The sequence below is a fragment of the Micromys minutus genome (assembly GCF_963924665.1).
Source record: "Micromys minutus genome assembly, chromosome: 18".
Classification (NCBI taxonomy): domain Eukaryota; kingdom Metazoa; phylum Chordata; class Mammalia; order Rodentia; family Muridae; genus Micromys; species Micromys minutus.
In genome coordinates this window covers 24,100,089-24,117,744 of record NC_137953.1, presented here as the reverse complement: position 1 = coordinate 24,117,744, position 17,656 = coordinate 24,100,089, and the positions used below count along the sequence as shown (strand labels likewise).

General features: G+C 35.1%; 1 protein-coding gene across 1 annotated transcript; it reads left to right on the top strand.

The window, feature by feature from the left end:
* Window positions 1-10,804: 10,804 nt before the first annotated feature.
* On the top strand, window positions 10,805-11,752 carry LOC308432571 (vomeronasal type-1 receptor 100-like; the record flags this gene model as incomplete). The annotated part of the gene is made up of 1 exon (XM_080932363.1): window positions 10,805-11,752. The coding sequence occupies one exon, from the start codon at window positions 10,805-10,807 to the stop codon at window positions 11,750-11,752; it is 948 nt and encodes a 315-aa protein (XP_080788489.1).
* Between the last annotated feature and the right edge of the window lie 5,904 nt (window positions 11,753-17,656).

Genomic DNA, 17,656 nt, shown 5'->3' with positions numbered 1-17,656 from the left:
CCCAACCAAAAAAGCCCAGGTCCAAACGGGTTCAGTGCAGAATTTTTTCAGACATTTATTGTGGACATAACACCAATATTCTACAAACTATTCCAAAAGATAGAATCAGATGGAATACTACCTAACTCATTTTTTGAGGCTACAATAACCCTAGTAACTAAAAGACACAAAGACCCTAAAAGGAAAGAGAACATCAGACTAATCACACTTATGAACATTGATGCAAAAATACTCAACAAAATCCTTGAAAACCTGAATCCAAGAATACATCAAAACGATCATTCATCATGGCCAAGTAGGCTTCATCCCTGGGATGCAGGGATGGTTTAATATAAGGAAATCCATCAATGTAATCCACCATATAAACAAACTCAAAGAACGAAACCACATGGTCATCTCACTAGATACTGATAAAGCATTTGAAAAAATTCAACACACCATCATGTTAAAAGTCCTGGAAAGAACAGAAATCCAAGGTCCATACTTAAACATAATAAAAGCAATATACAGCACCCCAACAGCAAACATCAAACTTAATGGTGGGAAACTTGAAGCAATCCCACTAAAATCAGGGGCTCGACAAGGCTGCCCACTCTCCTTCTACCTATTCAACATAGTACTGGAATTCCTGGCTGGAGCAATTAGACAGCAAAAGGAGATCAAGGGGATACAAATCAAAAAGGAAGAGATAAAAACATCACTCTTTGCCGATGACAGATAGTGTACTTAAGTGTTCCCAAAATTTCCACCAGAGAAATCCTACAGCTGATAAACAAGTTCAGCAAAGTGGCTGGATACAAAATCAACTCAAACAAATCAGTAGCCTTCCTATACTCAAAGGACAAACATGTGGAGAAAGAAATTAGAAAAAAGGTAACCTTCACAATTGTCACAAAAACTATGAAATACCTTGGTGTGACTCTAACTAGGCAAGGACCTGTTCGACAAGAACTTCAAACTTCTAAAGAAGGAAATTGAGGAGGATCTCAGAAAATGGAAAGATCTCCCATGCTCATGGATTGGAAAGATCAACATTTTAAAAATGGCCATCCTACCAAAAGCAATCTACAGATTTAACGCAATTCTCATCAAAATTCTAACACAGTTCTTCATGGAATTGGAAAGATAAATGTGCAATTTCATATGGAACAACAACAAACCTAGAATAGCAAAATCCATCCTCAAGAACAAGAAAACATCTGCGGGAATCACTATCCTTGACCTCAAGTTATATTACAAGGCAATTGTGCTGAAAACTGCATGGTACAGGTACAGAAATAGGCATGTGGATCAAAGGAATAGAATAGAAGATCCAGAAATGAGCCCTCATGTATATGGTCACCTGATTTTTCACAAAATTTGTTTACATTCAATGGAATAAAGACAGCTTATTCAACAAATGGTGCTGTTTCAAATGGCACTCTGTATGCAAAAGAATGAAAATAGACCCTTTCTTATCTCCTTGTACAAAGCTCAAGTGTAAGTGGTTCGAAGATCTCCACATTAAACCAGATACACTGAAACTATTAGATGAGAAATTAGGAAAAACTTTAGAACAGATAGGCACAGAAGAAAATTTTCTGAATAAAACACCAATGGCTCAAGCTCTAAGGTCAAAGATTAACAAATGGGACTTAATGAGATTTCAAAGCTTCTGTAAGGCTAAGTACATTGTCAAGAAAACAAAACGGCAGCCAACAGAATGGGAAAAGATCTTTACCAACTCCATATCAGATAGAGGCCTAATATCTAAGGTATACAAAAAACTCAAAAATCTAGACACCAGAGAATCAAATAACCCTATTAAAAATGGGGAACACTGCTAAACAAAACGTTCTCAGTTGAGGAATATCGAATGGCTGAGAAATATCTGAGGAAGTGCTCGACATCCTTAGCCAACAGGGAAATGCAAATCAAAACAACCCTGAGATTCTACCTCACACCAGTCAAATTGGCCATGATCCAAAACTCAGATGACAACAGATGCTGGCGAGGTTGCGGAGAAAGAGGAACACTTCTCCACTGTTAGTGGGGTTGCAAACTAATACAACCACTCTGGAAATCAGTCTGGCGGTACCTTAGAAAATTGGACATAATACTACCTGAAGACCCAGCTATTCCACTTCTGGGCATATACCCCAAAGACACCTTAGTACACAACAAAGATATATGCACCACAATGTTCATAGCAGCTCTATTTATAATAGCCAGAAGCTGGAAAGAACCCAGATGCCCTTCATAAGATGAATGGATACAAAAATTGTGGTACATTTATACAATGGAATACTACTCAGCCACCAGAAACAATGACTTGACCAAATTCTTAAGAAAATGTCTGCATCTAGAGAATATCATCCTGAGTGAGATAACCCAATTACAAAAGAACAGACATAATATGCAGTCACTGATTGTGGGACGCTAACCCCAGAGGCTTGCACTGCCACAGAAACAACTCACAGTCTGTATTAAGTCCAAGAAATAAAGAAAACAAAACAAAACAAAACAAAAAAAAAATCTTTACACAAGAAGAAAACTTTGACTATTTCCATGTTATATTTTGTTTTGCATGTACTTTGTGCTCATTGTACTTATTGGGTTTTCGATGCATACTGTCAAACGTTTTAAAAGATCAAGTACTGACTAAAAAATATATTCATATAGTTTTATGTAAAAATTATTTTAAAATCTGAAAAAAAAATACTGACAAAATGTATTGTATAATTTTACACAAAAAATGCTTGAAATCTGTACATTTATCTTTGTTCTGTAAAATTAAGTTGTTAAAAAAACCTCACTGCCTTCTCAGGAGGAAACCAAAGCTCCCTTAGGAGATATGTTAGTGGTTAACTGGGACTGGTACCCCACTCTATTGCTGGCCAAGCATTTTTTCTTCTGGATTAAACAACCCATGTGGGCTCCTAAAACAATATCAGGAGAGCATTGAGGTATCAGATGACAGACTCCAAATCTCCACATACATTAATCAACAAGAGTAAATTCCTCTACTTGAATGATAACACAAAGTACAAACTAAACTGTACTCTCTCCCCAAGAGCCACAAAATGTACTAGAATGTAGAGAATGTACTATTATGCTAAATATGTTCAATTAATCCAGCCAGAGATTTCAAGACTATACAAAGCATTAAAGAAAAAAATTAATTAACCTAAATCTTGGCTGTTTTCAAGACTTCATTCCCTCATTTCTGAACAGCCAGACCTACAGTGTTTATGTAAGGACAGCAAACGATGTCAACCTCTCCTGAGTTTTGAGAGCACTGGGTAGTGAAGTGGCTTGTTTCAAATTAGAACAAACACCCTGTGCATTTATTTTATTCCAAAAAAACTTCTACACAAAGCCATGAAGCAACAGAAGCACAAAACATTTTCTTGATGCTCTAAAATGTTAAGCTTTACACAAAACAGCTCTCTGTTTAGAGTGTGTAGTTTTAGTAGTATTTAGTATTATTGATGTATTAAATATTTCAGGGACCATCAAAAAAAAAAAAAAACCCCTTAGATTCCACCTCACACCAGTGAGATTGCCCAAGATCCAAAACTCAGAAGTTAGCAGATGCTGGCGAGGTTGTGGAGAAAGAGGAACACTTCTCCACGGCTGGTGGGGTTGTAAACTGATACAACCACTCTGGAAATCAGTCTGGCGATTCCACAGAAAATTGGACATAATACTACCTGTAGATCCAGCTATTCCTCTCCTGGGCATATACCCCAGAGACACTCCAATGTACAACAAAGATACATGCACCAAAATGTTCATAGCAGCTTTATTTATAATAGCAAGAAGCTGTAAAGTACCCATATGTCCTTCAGTAGATGAATGGATACAAAAATTGTGGTACATTTACACAATGGAGTACTACTCAGCCATCAGAAACAATGACTTAATCAAATTCTTAAGAAAATTCCTGCATCTAGAGAATATCATCCTAAGTGAGATAACCCAGTCACAAAAGAACAGATATAATATGCAGTCACTGATAGTGGGATACTAACCTCAGAGGCTCTGACTGCCCCAGAAACAACTCACAGACTGTGTGAAGTTCAAGAAAAAAAGAAAAGAAAACAGAAAAAAAAAGTCATGCTCAATCCTTATACACCAAGAACACCTTGACTAATTCTGGGTTACACCCTGTTTTACATGTATCTTTTGCTCATTTTAACTAGTTAGACCTTAATTATTAAACCTTAAAAAGAAGAAAAAAAAAGCCAATCACTGACACAATTGTATTTGTATACATTTATCCAAAAATGTTTAAATTTTTTTCTTTTACCTTTGTTTTTTAAAATAAAGTTCAAAAAATAAAAACAACTATCTAACATGATCTCCAGTTATTCAGACTCCAAAATACACACACTCATACATAAACACACAAACACACACCCACGCACGCATGCACACACACACACACACACACACACACACACACACACACACACACACGGCCTGTCTATCTATGTTGTGGACATTTGTAATTAGTCCTTCAATCACAATCACAGCAGTAGTTTTGCTAGGTATATTATTATAGATTGACTGTCATTTACCACTTGAGAGGCAATATTGTAGACTTTTCTGGTTTTGAAAGTTTAGCTTGAGAAATCAGTTCTTCCTCCTCTATTAACTTGGAATTAGGAAAGCTTACTTTTTCATTTGACAGGTTTTTTTTGACACTTGCATTTTTTCTTAGACCTTTCAACCCAGGTTTGTTTGTATTCTTAGTGTTTTAATATATGTAGGGGTGTGGTTTGTAGCAGTATTCTTCTACGGTATGTTGAAGTTTTTTGTTTGCCATTGACTTGGGATTTTTCTCTCTGGCTTATGGCAATAATTTCAAGATTTGATTCATTTCATGGTATCTTATGTACAAAATTCTTCTATGCGCTCAACCAAGTGAACCTCATTTCTCAACCAACAGTCTGATATCTGCTGATAACAGAGTTATATTACCTCCTGTCTGTTTTCTCTGTAAGAAAAATGGCTTTCTCCAAGTATATATGGTGGAGGTAACATTTTCAAAATTGTAGCAAAAGAGCTGGTAATTTTTAGGAGAGTCGATGAAGCCACTGTTAAGTATGTATGGAAGACATCATGAGTGTTTTGGAAGCAGGACAAATACCTTGGGATTGTAGAAGGTTTTTCTACTTCTTTTCAATAACACATTATTGTTCTTACTTTTGTGGTTCACAAGGACTGGTATCTATTAATCCACACACAGTTAATGCCTGTAGAGAATAGGTCACCTATGGGAAACCCAGAGCTCAGCTGTTTCTCCTTCACTCTTCTCCTGGAATTAGGAAAGTTCACTTTTCCATCTAATGGTACCAATTTCTAACAACCTTGAACTCAGAGCTGCCTTCTCCAAATGACATGATAAATAAGGGTGTAGAGGGAATGAGCTGATGACAGTTCTTTCTTATAACTGCTTCTTCAGATCTCATTCTACATAGATGTCTTTCAAAGGCCAAGGTTGGTGACTGTTCCTTTTTCTCTTCTTTATAGTGAGAGCATAAATAGGCATTTAATATATTATACCATAAGAAAATAAAAGAGATGCTTGCAGACATAAAAATATCAGTGTAATGGTTAATAAGAACATGGATTTCACTTAATTTGATTTCTTATCAAATATATGAAAGTAGAATGGGGAATGGGAAGAGGACTGGAACTAGCAGAAGGGAGAATAGAAACAGGAAAGGCCCATGGGGTAAAGATAGCCATTGGTATTATTGTATTAAATAATAATATCATCAAACCCACCAGTTTTTACAATGACTGTACTCTGATATATATATATATATATATATATATATATATATATATATATATATATATTATATACATATATATATATTTATGTAATGTAGCTTCAGTTTCAACATTTTAAAGAGTATATATGACAGAGAAATCTATTGGGTATGTAGAATAATGATCATGGTTTCACCTAGGTAAAGCCAACTGGGTTAGTTTTTTATCCCTGTATCTAAATACCTAGGATATCTTAGAGGGTAAAAAGCAAAATAAAGACATTTATTGATAATCAGGAGTACATATTAAGGTACATTCAAATCGTACTTTGTATTTTCTCATTTGCTATTTTTCTCAATTTAATTTTATTCATTTATTTATATGAAATTAAGCTAAGCATATAAAACATATATACTAAGTAATTAAGCATTTATTAGTAATTTTCTAGTCTGGTAAGTTTAAATATACTTAAGAATTCATAGGAAACTTTTAATCAATGACATACTAAAGCATCAAACACTTTTAACATCATAAATGTTTTAAATGTTTTATATACATTATTAAAACTATTGCAATGATTTCTAATAAAGTAGATATTTTATAGGTACTTCAAAAATGTTTTGAAATCTCATCACAAATTTAAATATTTGTAAAGTTATCCTTACATAAATGTAAACTGGGTAATTTTCTGTAGTAGTTTTAGTTATTTTATTTAAATGAATTACTTTTTCTTATTTCAGCTTTTATAAATTAAATTTTGTAACATTAATACTACATGATATTGAGTAAGCTATTCATTAGACTTAAGGAAAATCTTTTCAAGTCTTGTGTAATATAAAATTATTTAATGTCAGAACTCCTAGGTTTTCTTTAATAGTTTCAAATCTCAATTGCTTTTTAAAATATCATTTAATACACACACATACAAAATGCCAACAAAATTAAATTTTTTGTGATAAATATCACAAGACCTTGTATATTTTCCTGGAATTTCAGGTACATATATATATATATATACATATATATATATATAAAAGATTAAAATGGAAAATGAAGACAGTTGAGGTGGAACACTGCTATGAAACAAGCACTATCATAGCTGAAGTCAGAGCATGATTGGTTTGATCGAACTGTGTAGGAACTACATGTTGATTGGCTCTCCTTCTCCCTTTTTCTCATCCCAACCTCTGTCTGATTCTCCCTCACTCTCACAGACTTGGACACAATTGCGTGATTAAAGTGAAAATCTGACAATGTAGAATTATAAAATTATTGTCAATAACAAGGAATGAAATAATTCCAGCATCTGCCATTAATTCTCTGGCTATAGAGTATCTACAACAACATCAACAACAAAAAAACAGTTGTCAGAAACATAAGTTTATGCTTTTAGGCACCACAGATTTTCCATTGTGTAAGGAACTTGTGATAAAGCTCTGGCAGCATTGCTTTTCCACAGTCTCTGCATCTCTGCAGTGACACTTCCTGTTTCATTTCAGGGAAACTGACTCATAACTGTGAGATTATTACATCCTACTGAGCATCTGTGTATCTTCACTTAAATCTGTGCTAAGTTCAATTTCCAGCAAATTATGCTCTTAAAACCTTTAAGATTATCAGATATTATCTATTGATTACTACTTTATTCATAAGTAATAAGTATTAGCATTCTATGTTATAAAATGTGTTTATGAACTAATTTCAGTGTGCACATTTTTAATCTATCTGAGATTTTAAAAACATCTTTGTGTTGCTGACAGTGGACAATACATCAGCCAGAAGTTTCATTGTCACCTGAAAAGCAAACACTCACTTTGTGTTCTCTCTGAGCAATCACACAGCTTTTAGGTCATGATATGGTAAAGTTTAAAATGAAAATAATTCTTTGATTTGTTACACTAGTTTATTACCTATATTATTAAATCTTCACAAACAGCATACAAAGATCGCTATATGCAGAAAACAAGATTGTTTTGAATATTGTATTAAGGGATAGATAAAGTGACTGTTTACAGAGAATGTGGAGCTCAATACGAAGATGTTTTTCTTTCTGCCTCTACCTTTCTCTGTCTCTCCCTGTCTCTCTGTATTTCTCTGTCTTTGTCTCTGTCTCTCTGTGTCAGTGTCTGACTCTGTCTTTGTCTCTTTCTCTCTCTCTGCATGTGTGTGTGTGTGTGTGTGCATGTGTATGTTTGTGTGTGTGTCTTCCTCTTTTTGTGGCATCCTCTTCAGACAACTGGCTGCACACATAGTCTTTTGGTCTGCGTCACTTTAATAACAGATGACTTCTCCACTATTGTAAATGTTTATTGATATATTTTGAGTTTTACTACTTGCAGCTAAATGTTGCAGTTTTAACTAATGTGGAAGCCACCAGTTCTGCTGTTTCATTTTCAAATTAAACACTATTTTTTTAATGCATGTTTGTGTTTTAACTGATTGTAGCTTTGTTATTTTTCCAACAAATCTCAGCTCCACTGGGTCCCAAATAAAGATTCCAATTTAAGGGTTGTAAAGGCCTAATTTTACATTTTACATTACTTTCTTTTAACTTCTTATCATATTTATATTATTTACAATTCTTTTATTATATTAATAACTTATTTTGTATAATTAATAATACACATTTTTGTATATACATTATCCCTCTGTAGTTTTAAAATTAGAATTAAGGAACAGTTCTTACACTTTCCAGACAAAAGCTTGAATTAAGTATGATTCTGGAGCTTTATTTATTTAAATTATATATGATTTAATATATATTAGTATGTTTATACATAAGTATATGTATATGATTTTTGCATACTTATATTATCTGTTTACCACTTCTTTGACTGGCCAGATAAGGCAAAGTATCCGCTTGAGCTAGAATTCCAGATGATACATGAATGACCATGCCATTGCTAAGAATCAAACCCATGTCTTTGCAAAAGCAAAATGTCCTCTTGTTCACTGAGCTAATCAACACCCTAAGTATTGGGGCTTTTAAAAACAGAACATCATGGTGCATCTAATGTAAATATCTGTTGCTGAGAGAATCATATGTTTGGCTCTACAATTCAAATGAATTCATTTGAATTTTGAGAGTAAGTTTTTATAAGGAAAAATGATGTAAATATAAAATGTATGATTTATGCTATCATATCCATGGATGATCATGGTCACTATCTTTTGCATTATTTATGTACAGATATGCATCCATGCATTTATTTTTATTGAATATTTATTTTATTTCCATTTCAAATATGATCTCATTTCCCAGTTTTCCCTCTGGAACCCTCTTCTCACATACCCTCTTCCTTTTTTCTGTAAGGTGCTCTCCCACACACCTACACACTACCTCCTGCCTCCCCATCCTGGTATTTCCCTATACTGGGCATCAAGTTTCACAGGACCAAAAGCTTCTTCTCCTGTTGATATCCATTAAGGCCATACTCTTCTACATTTGCCCCTGGACCATGAGTTTCTCCATGTGTACTCTTTGGTTGGTGTTGTAGTCAATGGGAGCTCTAGTGGTTCTGGTTGGTTGATGTTGTTGTTTTTCCTATGGAAAGTATGTGTGTATTTATATATATGGACTATGCTAGTGAAGTTGAAAAATAATTAGTCACAGATTTTCTCAATACATTCAAGGCCAGTGTAGTTATTTTCAGTTTCTCTATCACAGGCTGATTTTAAGGTACTAAATTAAATTAATTCCATAATCTGTCAATTCTGGCAATCATGGCAAATAAAAAACATGGGCACTAAATATGTGATTGTAGAATGAAGCTATAGAACATGTGTGGATGCTGATGACATATGATAACACTGGGAACTTATTTTTTTCATTGTGTGAGATGGGATCAGTTTTAAACTAGAAATTCCCAAACAGCATCACAATCTGGTCATCTTGAGCAAGTTTATATTTGTCATAATGTTTGAAAGTAGTGATTCTCTTAATGTCACATATTCCTCTAGTTGGAGGCTCCAAATTCTACATCTTCGGGTGTGATTATGTAGTGATTACAGAAACTAAGAAAGGAAAATGGAACCAATGCCAGGATAGGGTTGTTGGTGGAGCAATAGAGACCAGATTTACAGGGTACAAATACCTGAACAGGAAAATAGGAGCAGGGGCTTCTTAGGAAGAGTGGGGAAATAAATACAGAAGAAAGAGGTAATTAGGTAAAATGTCAACATGAATGGCTGAAAAGACATAACTTCTGAGTCTATTAATTTATAATTCCATTCAAAAGGAAAATATATCACTATTTTCCATGAAGCTAGGAATTACATTTTAAAATCTGAAGTTCAGTCTCAGAAAAGATGATGAGATGGGAACTAAGCTGGGTGCCAACTACAAATGTTCATAATTGCTACCTAATGGTTATAGGATGTGGAACGTTCACTAGTGGTCTCCGTTGTATCGAGTCATAAATTCAGATAATTATTTCTTTGACAAAGGAACATATAAATAGGTGAATTCAGAAAGATATTTTTCTAATTAAAATTATCATGAATTTTCACAGTGCTTTCATTAGAATTTTGAGGGAAGCATGGATAGATATTTGCACAAAATAGAGCATAGTAAGTTTTTGGACTCCCCTCAATTTTTTTCAATATTTTTTTGTAACAATTCTCCACATCAACATAAGTTTTATTCAGTTATACCAATGCGACTATCTGTGCGCATCACTACTGTTTTAGGTGTTAATTATAATGTGAGTTAATTTGAACCAACAGCATTGGATTACTGAGGTATGAAACTTGGCACTACAAGCTCACAAATTAGGAAAACTACATGAATATAAATGGATGCATTTATTGTCTATAATAAGGTATGTATACAGGAGATACACAAAAGTCATATTAAAATGTAATATCTGAAACAACAAGTTAAAGACACAGGATATTCTTCAACTAGTATGCAAAGTATAATGAGGATATATTTTTATTTTCCAGTGAATGTATATACTCAAGCTTGATGTATACTCTATTTTTTTCAGATATTTTGGAATTAACTTCTACTATGTTCTTAAGATGAATACAATTTTCACTTATGCCCTCATTCAAGAATATCCTTTATTTCCAATCAGGACTTGGAGTCATAGCCAATATGTTTCTTCTTTTCTTCTATATTTGTATAATTCTAGGTCACAGATCTAAGCCCACGGACCTGATCTCATGTCAACTGACCTTCATTCACATAATGATGTTACTCATGGGAGGGAGCCTTTTCTTTACAGACTTATTTGAGTCACTGAACATTAAAAATGACTTCAAATGTAAGGCAACCTTTTACATCAGCAGGGTGATGAGAAGCCTCTCTATCTGTATCACCTGCCTCCTGAGTGTATTCCAGGCTGTCACTGTCAGTCCCAGTACCTCTTTGTTGGCAAAATTTAAACAAAAACTAAAAAAATATATGATATATGTTTTCTTTTTTATTTGGTCTTTCAGTTTGTCAAACAGTAGTAACCAGATATATTATGTTCTTGGTTTTACTAATGTGAGTGAGACCAACCAGATGCAGGTCACTAAATCATGCTCACTCGTCCGCATGAATTCCATCATCAGGGTACTGATGTTTACATTGACAACCTCCAGAGATGTGTTTCTTGTAGGAGTCATGCTGACCACAAGTGTATACATGGTAATTTTCTTGTGCAGACATCAGAGGCAATGCAAGCATCTTCATAACATCAACCATCTGAGAGTGTCCCCTGAGAAAAGGGCCACCCAGACCATCTTGCTGCTGGTGGTTTGCTTTGTGGTCATGTACTGGGTGGACTTCATCATCTCATCCACAGCTGTCCTGTTATGGATGTATGACCCTGTCATCCTGAAGATTCAGATGTTTGTGATGTATGTCTATCCCACAATTACTCCTTTGGTACAAATCAGTTCTGACAAAAGAATAATAATTATGCTGAAAAATATCCACTCAAATCATCATCAGAGTTTTGTTTTTAAACACAACTTTTTTCTTTTCTTTAAAAACTTATAAATTTGTTGTTTATTATACCCTTGTGTTTTTATCCGCATGTATGTATGTGTGCATTCCTGATATCTACAGAGGTGAGATGATATCTTGAAATCCCCTGGAATTGAACTTACAATTGCTTCTAAGAAATAATTCTCTGTAGCACCAATTATTTTTGTCTAAAATACAGTTTATTTTAATTTAGTGGCTCTAGCACATATATAGCACATGTACAGCTGGTACTCCAGGTTGATTCCAACAACAAGTTGGACCTTTTCCTGGAGCTGCCACCTGTCTTGAACAGAGTTGCAGTATCTGGCTTCCCTTGGAGAGGATGCAACCTAATCCTGCAGAAACTTTGTATGCTTGGTTGGATAAGACAAAGGGATGCAGCACGAGCTCATAGAAGTTTAAGAATGGGGAATGGAATTCTGTCAGTGGGACACTGATTGATATTTGAATGAATAAATTAATGAATACATAAATAAATTTCTATAAAATTTAAATTTTAATTGTTAAAGTAGCAAAGCAGTATTTGTATAATTTCATTAAAATTTGTAGTATTACACATATATATTCTTTTGACATTCCTGTTTCTAACTACTATAAAATTTTAAGTTAGTTGTACATATTAAGTTTATATTTCTACATGAATTATCTTTCTCCTTTTTACTTTGTGAAATGAATATTGCTACCAGTTTTACTCAAAAAGAGGTCCTTGCTGATACTGACATTTCAAGCTTTCTTTCAAATGATTTTAATCCACTCTTCCACATCAAGAATAGTTTAAATATTATATTGTGGTTTTAATTATAACTTCTCTGGATCCATACAAATACTCTGAATATCAAGTTCCCTTTTTTTATAACCACAGGTAAATAATTACTGTTGTCTGCATATAGCATGTGCCTGTTTATTTGTACCTCAATGTATTTACCCTTATTAAAATTTCATTAGTAAATAAAAATTGATATGATAATCATACATGTTGTGAATGAGTTAATTGTATGTATGGATGCATGTATGAACTGTTTGCACACATGACTATGTATATACAGGATCACATGAGAGGCTAGGAAACACTGTTGCCTGTCACCTGCTGTTTCTGTTTGTTGTGCTGTTGCCATTCACCTGCTATATTCAATAGAGCATATCTGTCTGTGACCTCTGTCAAGATGGGAGTCCAACCGCTTCTCCTGTCTCTGCCTTTCCAGCTCACAGATTAGAAGTGTTCACCACCATAACCCATTTAACAAATATGCTTTCCTTTTATTGAGAATTTTTGTTCATACAGAGTATATAGTCTGGTTAAAGTTTCTGCTTCTCCTATTTCTTCCAGTTCCTCTTAACCTCCTTCCCCAACCAAATTGACAGTATATCTTTCTCTATAATGAAAAAAGAGGAAGCTTTTAAGTAGTATCAAAATAATAAACAAAAAGATAAATAAAAAATAAAAGAATCACAATCAAACAAAAGACACAGAGGAAAATGTGCCAAAGCCAAAGCACAAAAAAACAGAAAGGGAAACACACATTTTTACATAAGGATCTCATAATAGTCCGAAGTCCTAATATACATGCAAGGGAATAGTAGGACTTGGTTTAGGTTGTTTTGTGTTTTCCATGTACTGCATAGCATGTAGCTTACTCTTAACAGTGGATAGTTTCTGCATAAAGAGTCTCTAAGTAAATTAAAATTTTATATAGAAATGACTATCAAGGAATATCGCTTCTCAGTTATTCAGGGCTACACAGAAGATATTTAGATTGCAGGGTCCCTTTATTAGTAGTTCTTGGGTTCTATGTAGTCAATATTCTGTTCTGAAAGGATTTTTTCCTGTGGAAATGAGTTCAGAACTATCCCCACCATTCTCATCTGTAAGGTTCAATGTGTCTGTTCTTATTTTGAGGCTTTAAATCCATTTTGAGTTCACTTTGAGTAATGTGAAGGTCTCTCAATAGAAGACTATTTGCTTGTAGGTGATGATGTAGTCTTAATCCCAAATCCGAAGAACTTCCACAGGGATTCACTTATAGAGGCTACTAAAGCTCTGGAAAGGATTCCTATCTGCTACTGAAACCTCAGTGAATAAGGTCTATTAGGTTGTTGGCCCAAATGGGAAAGCATCCTGAACCATAATATGGAAGTGTGGATGAGCCTTATTTTATTCCACTATTAATCAAAGCTGAACGTTTTCCAAATGCCTTTGTAAATAAGCTAAAGAGAAGAACCCACTTTAGGAATATACTGTCTCCAAAATCTGTATATTCTCACTAAGCATTCTGCTTTTTTTCTTCATAGTAACAGGGACTTGGTAGAAGAATGTACCTTCCCCCTTTGAAATTTGGTCAGAATTTTTGTCCCATATTCTCAAGTGCAAGCATTTTATGAACCACTTCCCAAAGACTGCTACTTTCTGCTAACTTTGTCCAAGCAGTATACTGTCATCAGTATAATGGGCCAACATGATTTTTGAGGAAGAGGAGGGGATTAAGATCATTTTGACATGTTTTATGATTTAGGTCTATAGAAGCAATATAGTTTGGGGTTAAAATGTAAAGCTTTCCTCATTATTGCCAAGTAAAAATAATGCTTTTGGTGTGCCTTGATCTAGGCCAGCTAGATACAGATGGGATTAGTTGGAATTAAATAGCTACAAACATTTAAGGATTTTATAGGTCTAATATCTCATATAGAAGGGCAATTTTATCTTTGTCTATTTGATATAATCTTGTTGTGTAGAGGGTTTGTGTATTGAGAATTGAACACATAAACCTGTATGAAAAGCTACTGGGCTGTATAGTTGTGTTTGTATGGATTTTGGAGTAAAAGAACTCCTCAGGATGGAGGAAGAAAATGGGTGGTAGAAAACTGCCCCAGGGAAAGGAGTTTCATGGACTGAGAGACCGGGTGGCAACTCAGACTGAGTGCCATAGGTGTATGGAGATCAGTTCTAAAACCGGGCCCAATGAGTGAGACCTCAGGGTCGATAAATGATAAACCTTGTTTGCATCTTGTTTTACATGTACTTTATGCTCATTGTTACTGGTGGGACCTTTGTCACACTATCAAACTTTAAAAAAGAAAAACAAGTACTGACATAAATGTATTGTATAATTTTATGCAAAAAATACTTAAAATATGGACATTTATCTTTGTTTTGTAAAATAAAGTTGTTAAAAAAGAATAAACCTTGTATATTTTTTTAATCTTTACTGCAACAAGTCTGAGTTTTGAACACCACTCTTAATGAGATAGTATTATGCCATAAGTGTCTCTTAAACCCAAAAGACCACAAAATACTCAATTCAGATGAAATCACAATATGATCTCTTTTTTCAACCTTTAACTTGGGATCCCTGTAAAACCTGGCAAACAGGACAGAAAGGTGGAGAGCCCCAAGGCTTATTCGAAGCAAGCATTTATATAATCAAACAAACATGTAAGGGGATTTCTAGCCTGGCATATATTCGATTGTATGGGTCATTATGGCCTGTCTCATAATTGACTGGTACTGGGAGCCAAATCACAATCTTAACTTCTGTATTCCTCTTGAATAATGGTTTGTCAGAAATGGAATGACAGATGCAGATCCGAAACCTGGAAGTACACATTTGTAGGACAGTAAACTGAAACTGGTGCTAGGTGTAAGTTTGTCAGTGAATTCTAGTTAACACTTCAGTCAGGATCTTTAAGATGGTGTGTGAACCCAAAAGATACAGTATCTCATATATAAAAGCAACAGCATTTGAAATAGTCCCCACTCAAAGTTCTAGGACCCATAAGCTCCACATCTGCTACATATGAAAGGGGATTCCTAGGTCCAGCAGGTCTATGTTGACTGGTTGGTGGTTCAGACATTGGGAGCCCCAAGGGTCAAGGTGAATTGACTCTGTTGGTCTTCCTGTAGAGTTTCTATCCCTTTCAACATATACAATCCTTCCTCCTATTCTACCATTAGAATCCCCAAGCTCCATCCACTATTTAGCTGTGGGTTCCGTATCTGAGTCAGGTACTGTGTGGAACTTCTCAGAATAAAATGATGCTTCTATCTGTCAGTATAACAGAGTGTCATTGTGTCATGGAAGTGTACTTGCCCATTGTATGGGTCTTTAGAGGGTCTGGTTACTGTTTGTCCATTTTCTCAGTCTCTGCTCCCTCTTGGATGCCAACATTACATATAGACAGAATGAATTTGTGGTAGAATATGTTGTGGGTGGGTTAATGTATCTATGGCTCCCATAGGCTTCCTTTCTGATATAGGAGATCGCCCCTTCATTCTCCATATTCCAATTCCTGGACATCTCTCTTGTCCCAGGCAAAGTCTTGTCCTGGAGATTTCCCCCCTCTCCCCACCCCCAACATTTGCAGATTTCAATTCATTTTCAGGGCTGTCTAGTCATATTTCATGTCCTTCTTCATTCCTCCTAAATTCTCCAATCATACTTCTGATTATCTTCCTGCCATTGGCCTCTTTTTACTCTTATATTCTTTTTTATAAGTGAGATTCACATTTCCTCACTTGTGTTTTCCTTGTTGTTTATATTCTTTGGGTCTCTGAAGTATACCATGCTACCATTTTTTGATGAATAACATAGACTTATTAGTGAGTACATACCATGCATGTTCGTTTTGGTCTTGCTTACTTTACTCAGGATGGATTTCTCAAGTTCCACCTCTTAGCCTGCAAATTTGTGATGTCTTGGTTTTTAATGCATGAATACTATTCCACTGTATAGATATACTACATTCTCTTTATCCAGTCTTCAGTTTAGGGACGTCTAGGTTGTTCCCAGATTCTGGCTATTATAAATAAAGCTGTTACAAATAATTCAGCAAGGGCCTTTGTGATATATTGCAACAACTCTTGGGCATAATTTCAGAGGTGGTATATCTGGACTTTCAGGTGGAAGTAGTCCCAAATTTCTTAGAAACCACAAACTGATTTCCAATGTGGTTCTACAAGTTTGCATTTCCATCAGCAGTGGAAGATTATTTCTCTTTCTTTATATCTATTCCAACATGAGTATCTCTTGACTTTTTGATCTTAGCCATTCTGATGGGTATAAGATGAACCCTCAAAGATTTTTCTCTGATACCTAAGGATTTTGCACATTTCTTTAAGGGCTCTTCAGCCACATGTATGATTCCTCTTTTGAGAATTCTTATTTTAGCTCTGAACCCCCATTTTTATTTTTTATTCTTTAATCCTTTTTTACAATCCATATTTCATCCTCCTCTTGGTCTACTTCCTGACTGCTCCCCATTCCATACCTCCTTCTCCCCATATCAATGATGATATATTCACACCCTATCTACATCCCAACATGCGTCCATACTCTATGGGGCCTCAAGTCTCTTGAGGGTTAGATTTATTTCCAGATTAGGAAATACTCTGCTGTATATGTGTCAGAAGCATCAAATCAGCTGTTGTATGATGCCCGGTTGGTGGCTCAGTGTCTGTGAAATCTCAGGTGTTCAAGTTGGTTGAGACTGCCATTCTCATTGGTCCACTGTCTACCTCAATTTATTATAGCATTTCCCCCAATTCAACTTCTGAGGTCCCCAGTGGTTGTATACTAGTGCCTATATCTTACTCAGCTGGTTGTTGGGCCTCACAGAGGGCAGTTATTCTAGGCTCCTGTTTGTGAGCACACCACAGCATCAGGAAAAGTGTTAAGGCCCCAAGTCTCCCTAGGGCTGCATCCACATTTAGGACTGTCACTGGACCTCCTTTCTCTCATGCTGTTTTCAATATTGTTCCTGTTGTTTCTTCAGACAGGAAGAATTCTGTCAGAACTTTTGACTGTTAGATTGCAGCACCTTTCCTTCTGTTGATATTCTCTCCCTCCACTGGAGATATACTCTATAAGTTCCCTTTTCCCAGTATAGAACACTTCACCAAAGGTCCCTTCCTCTGAATCCTGA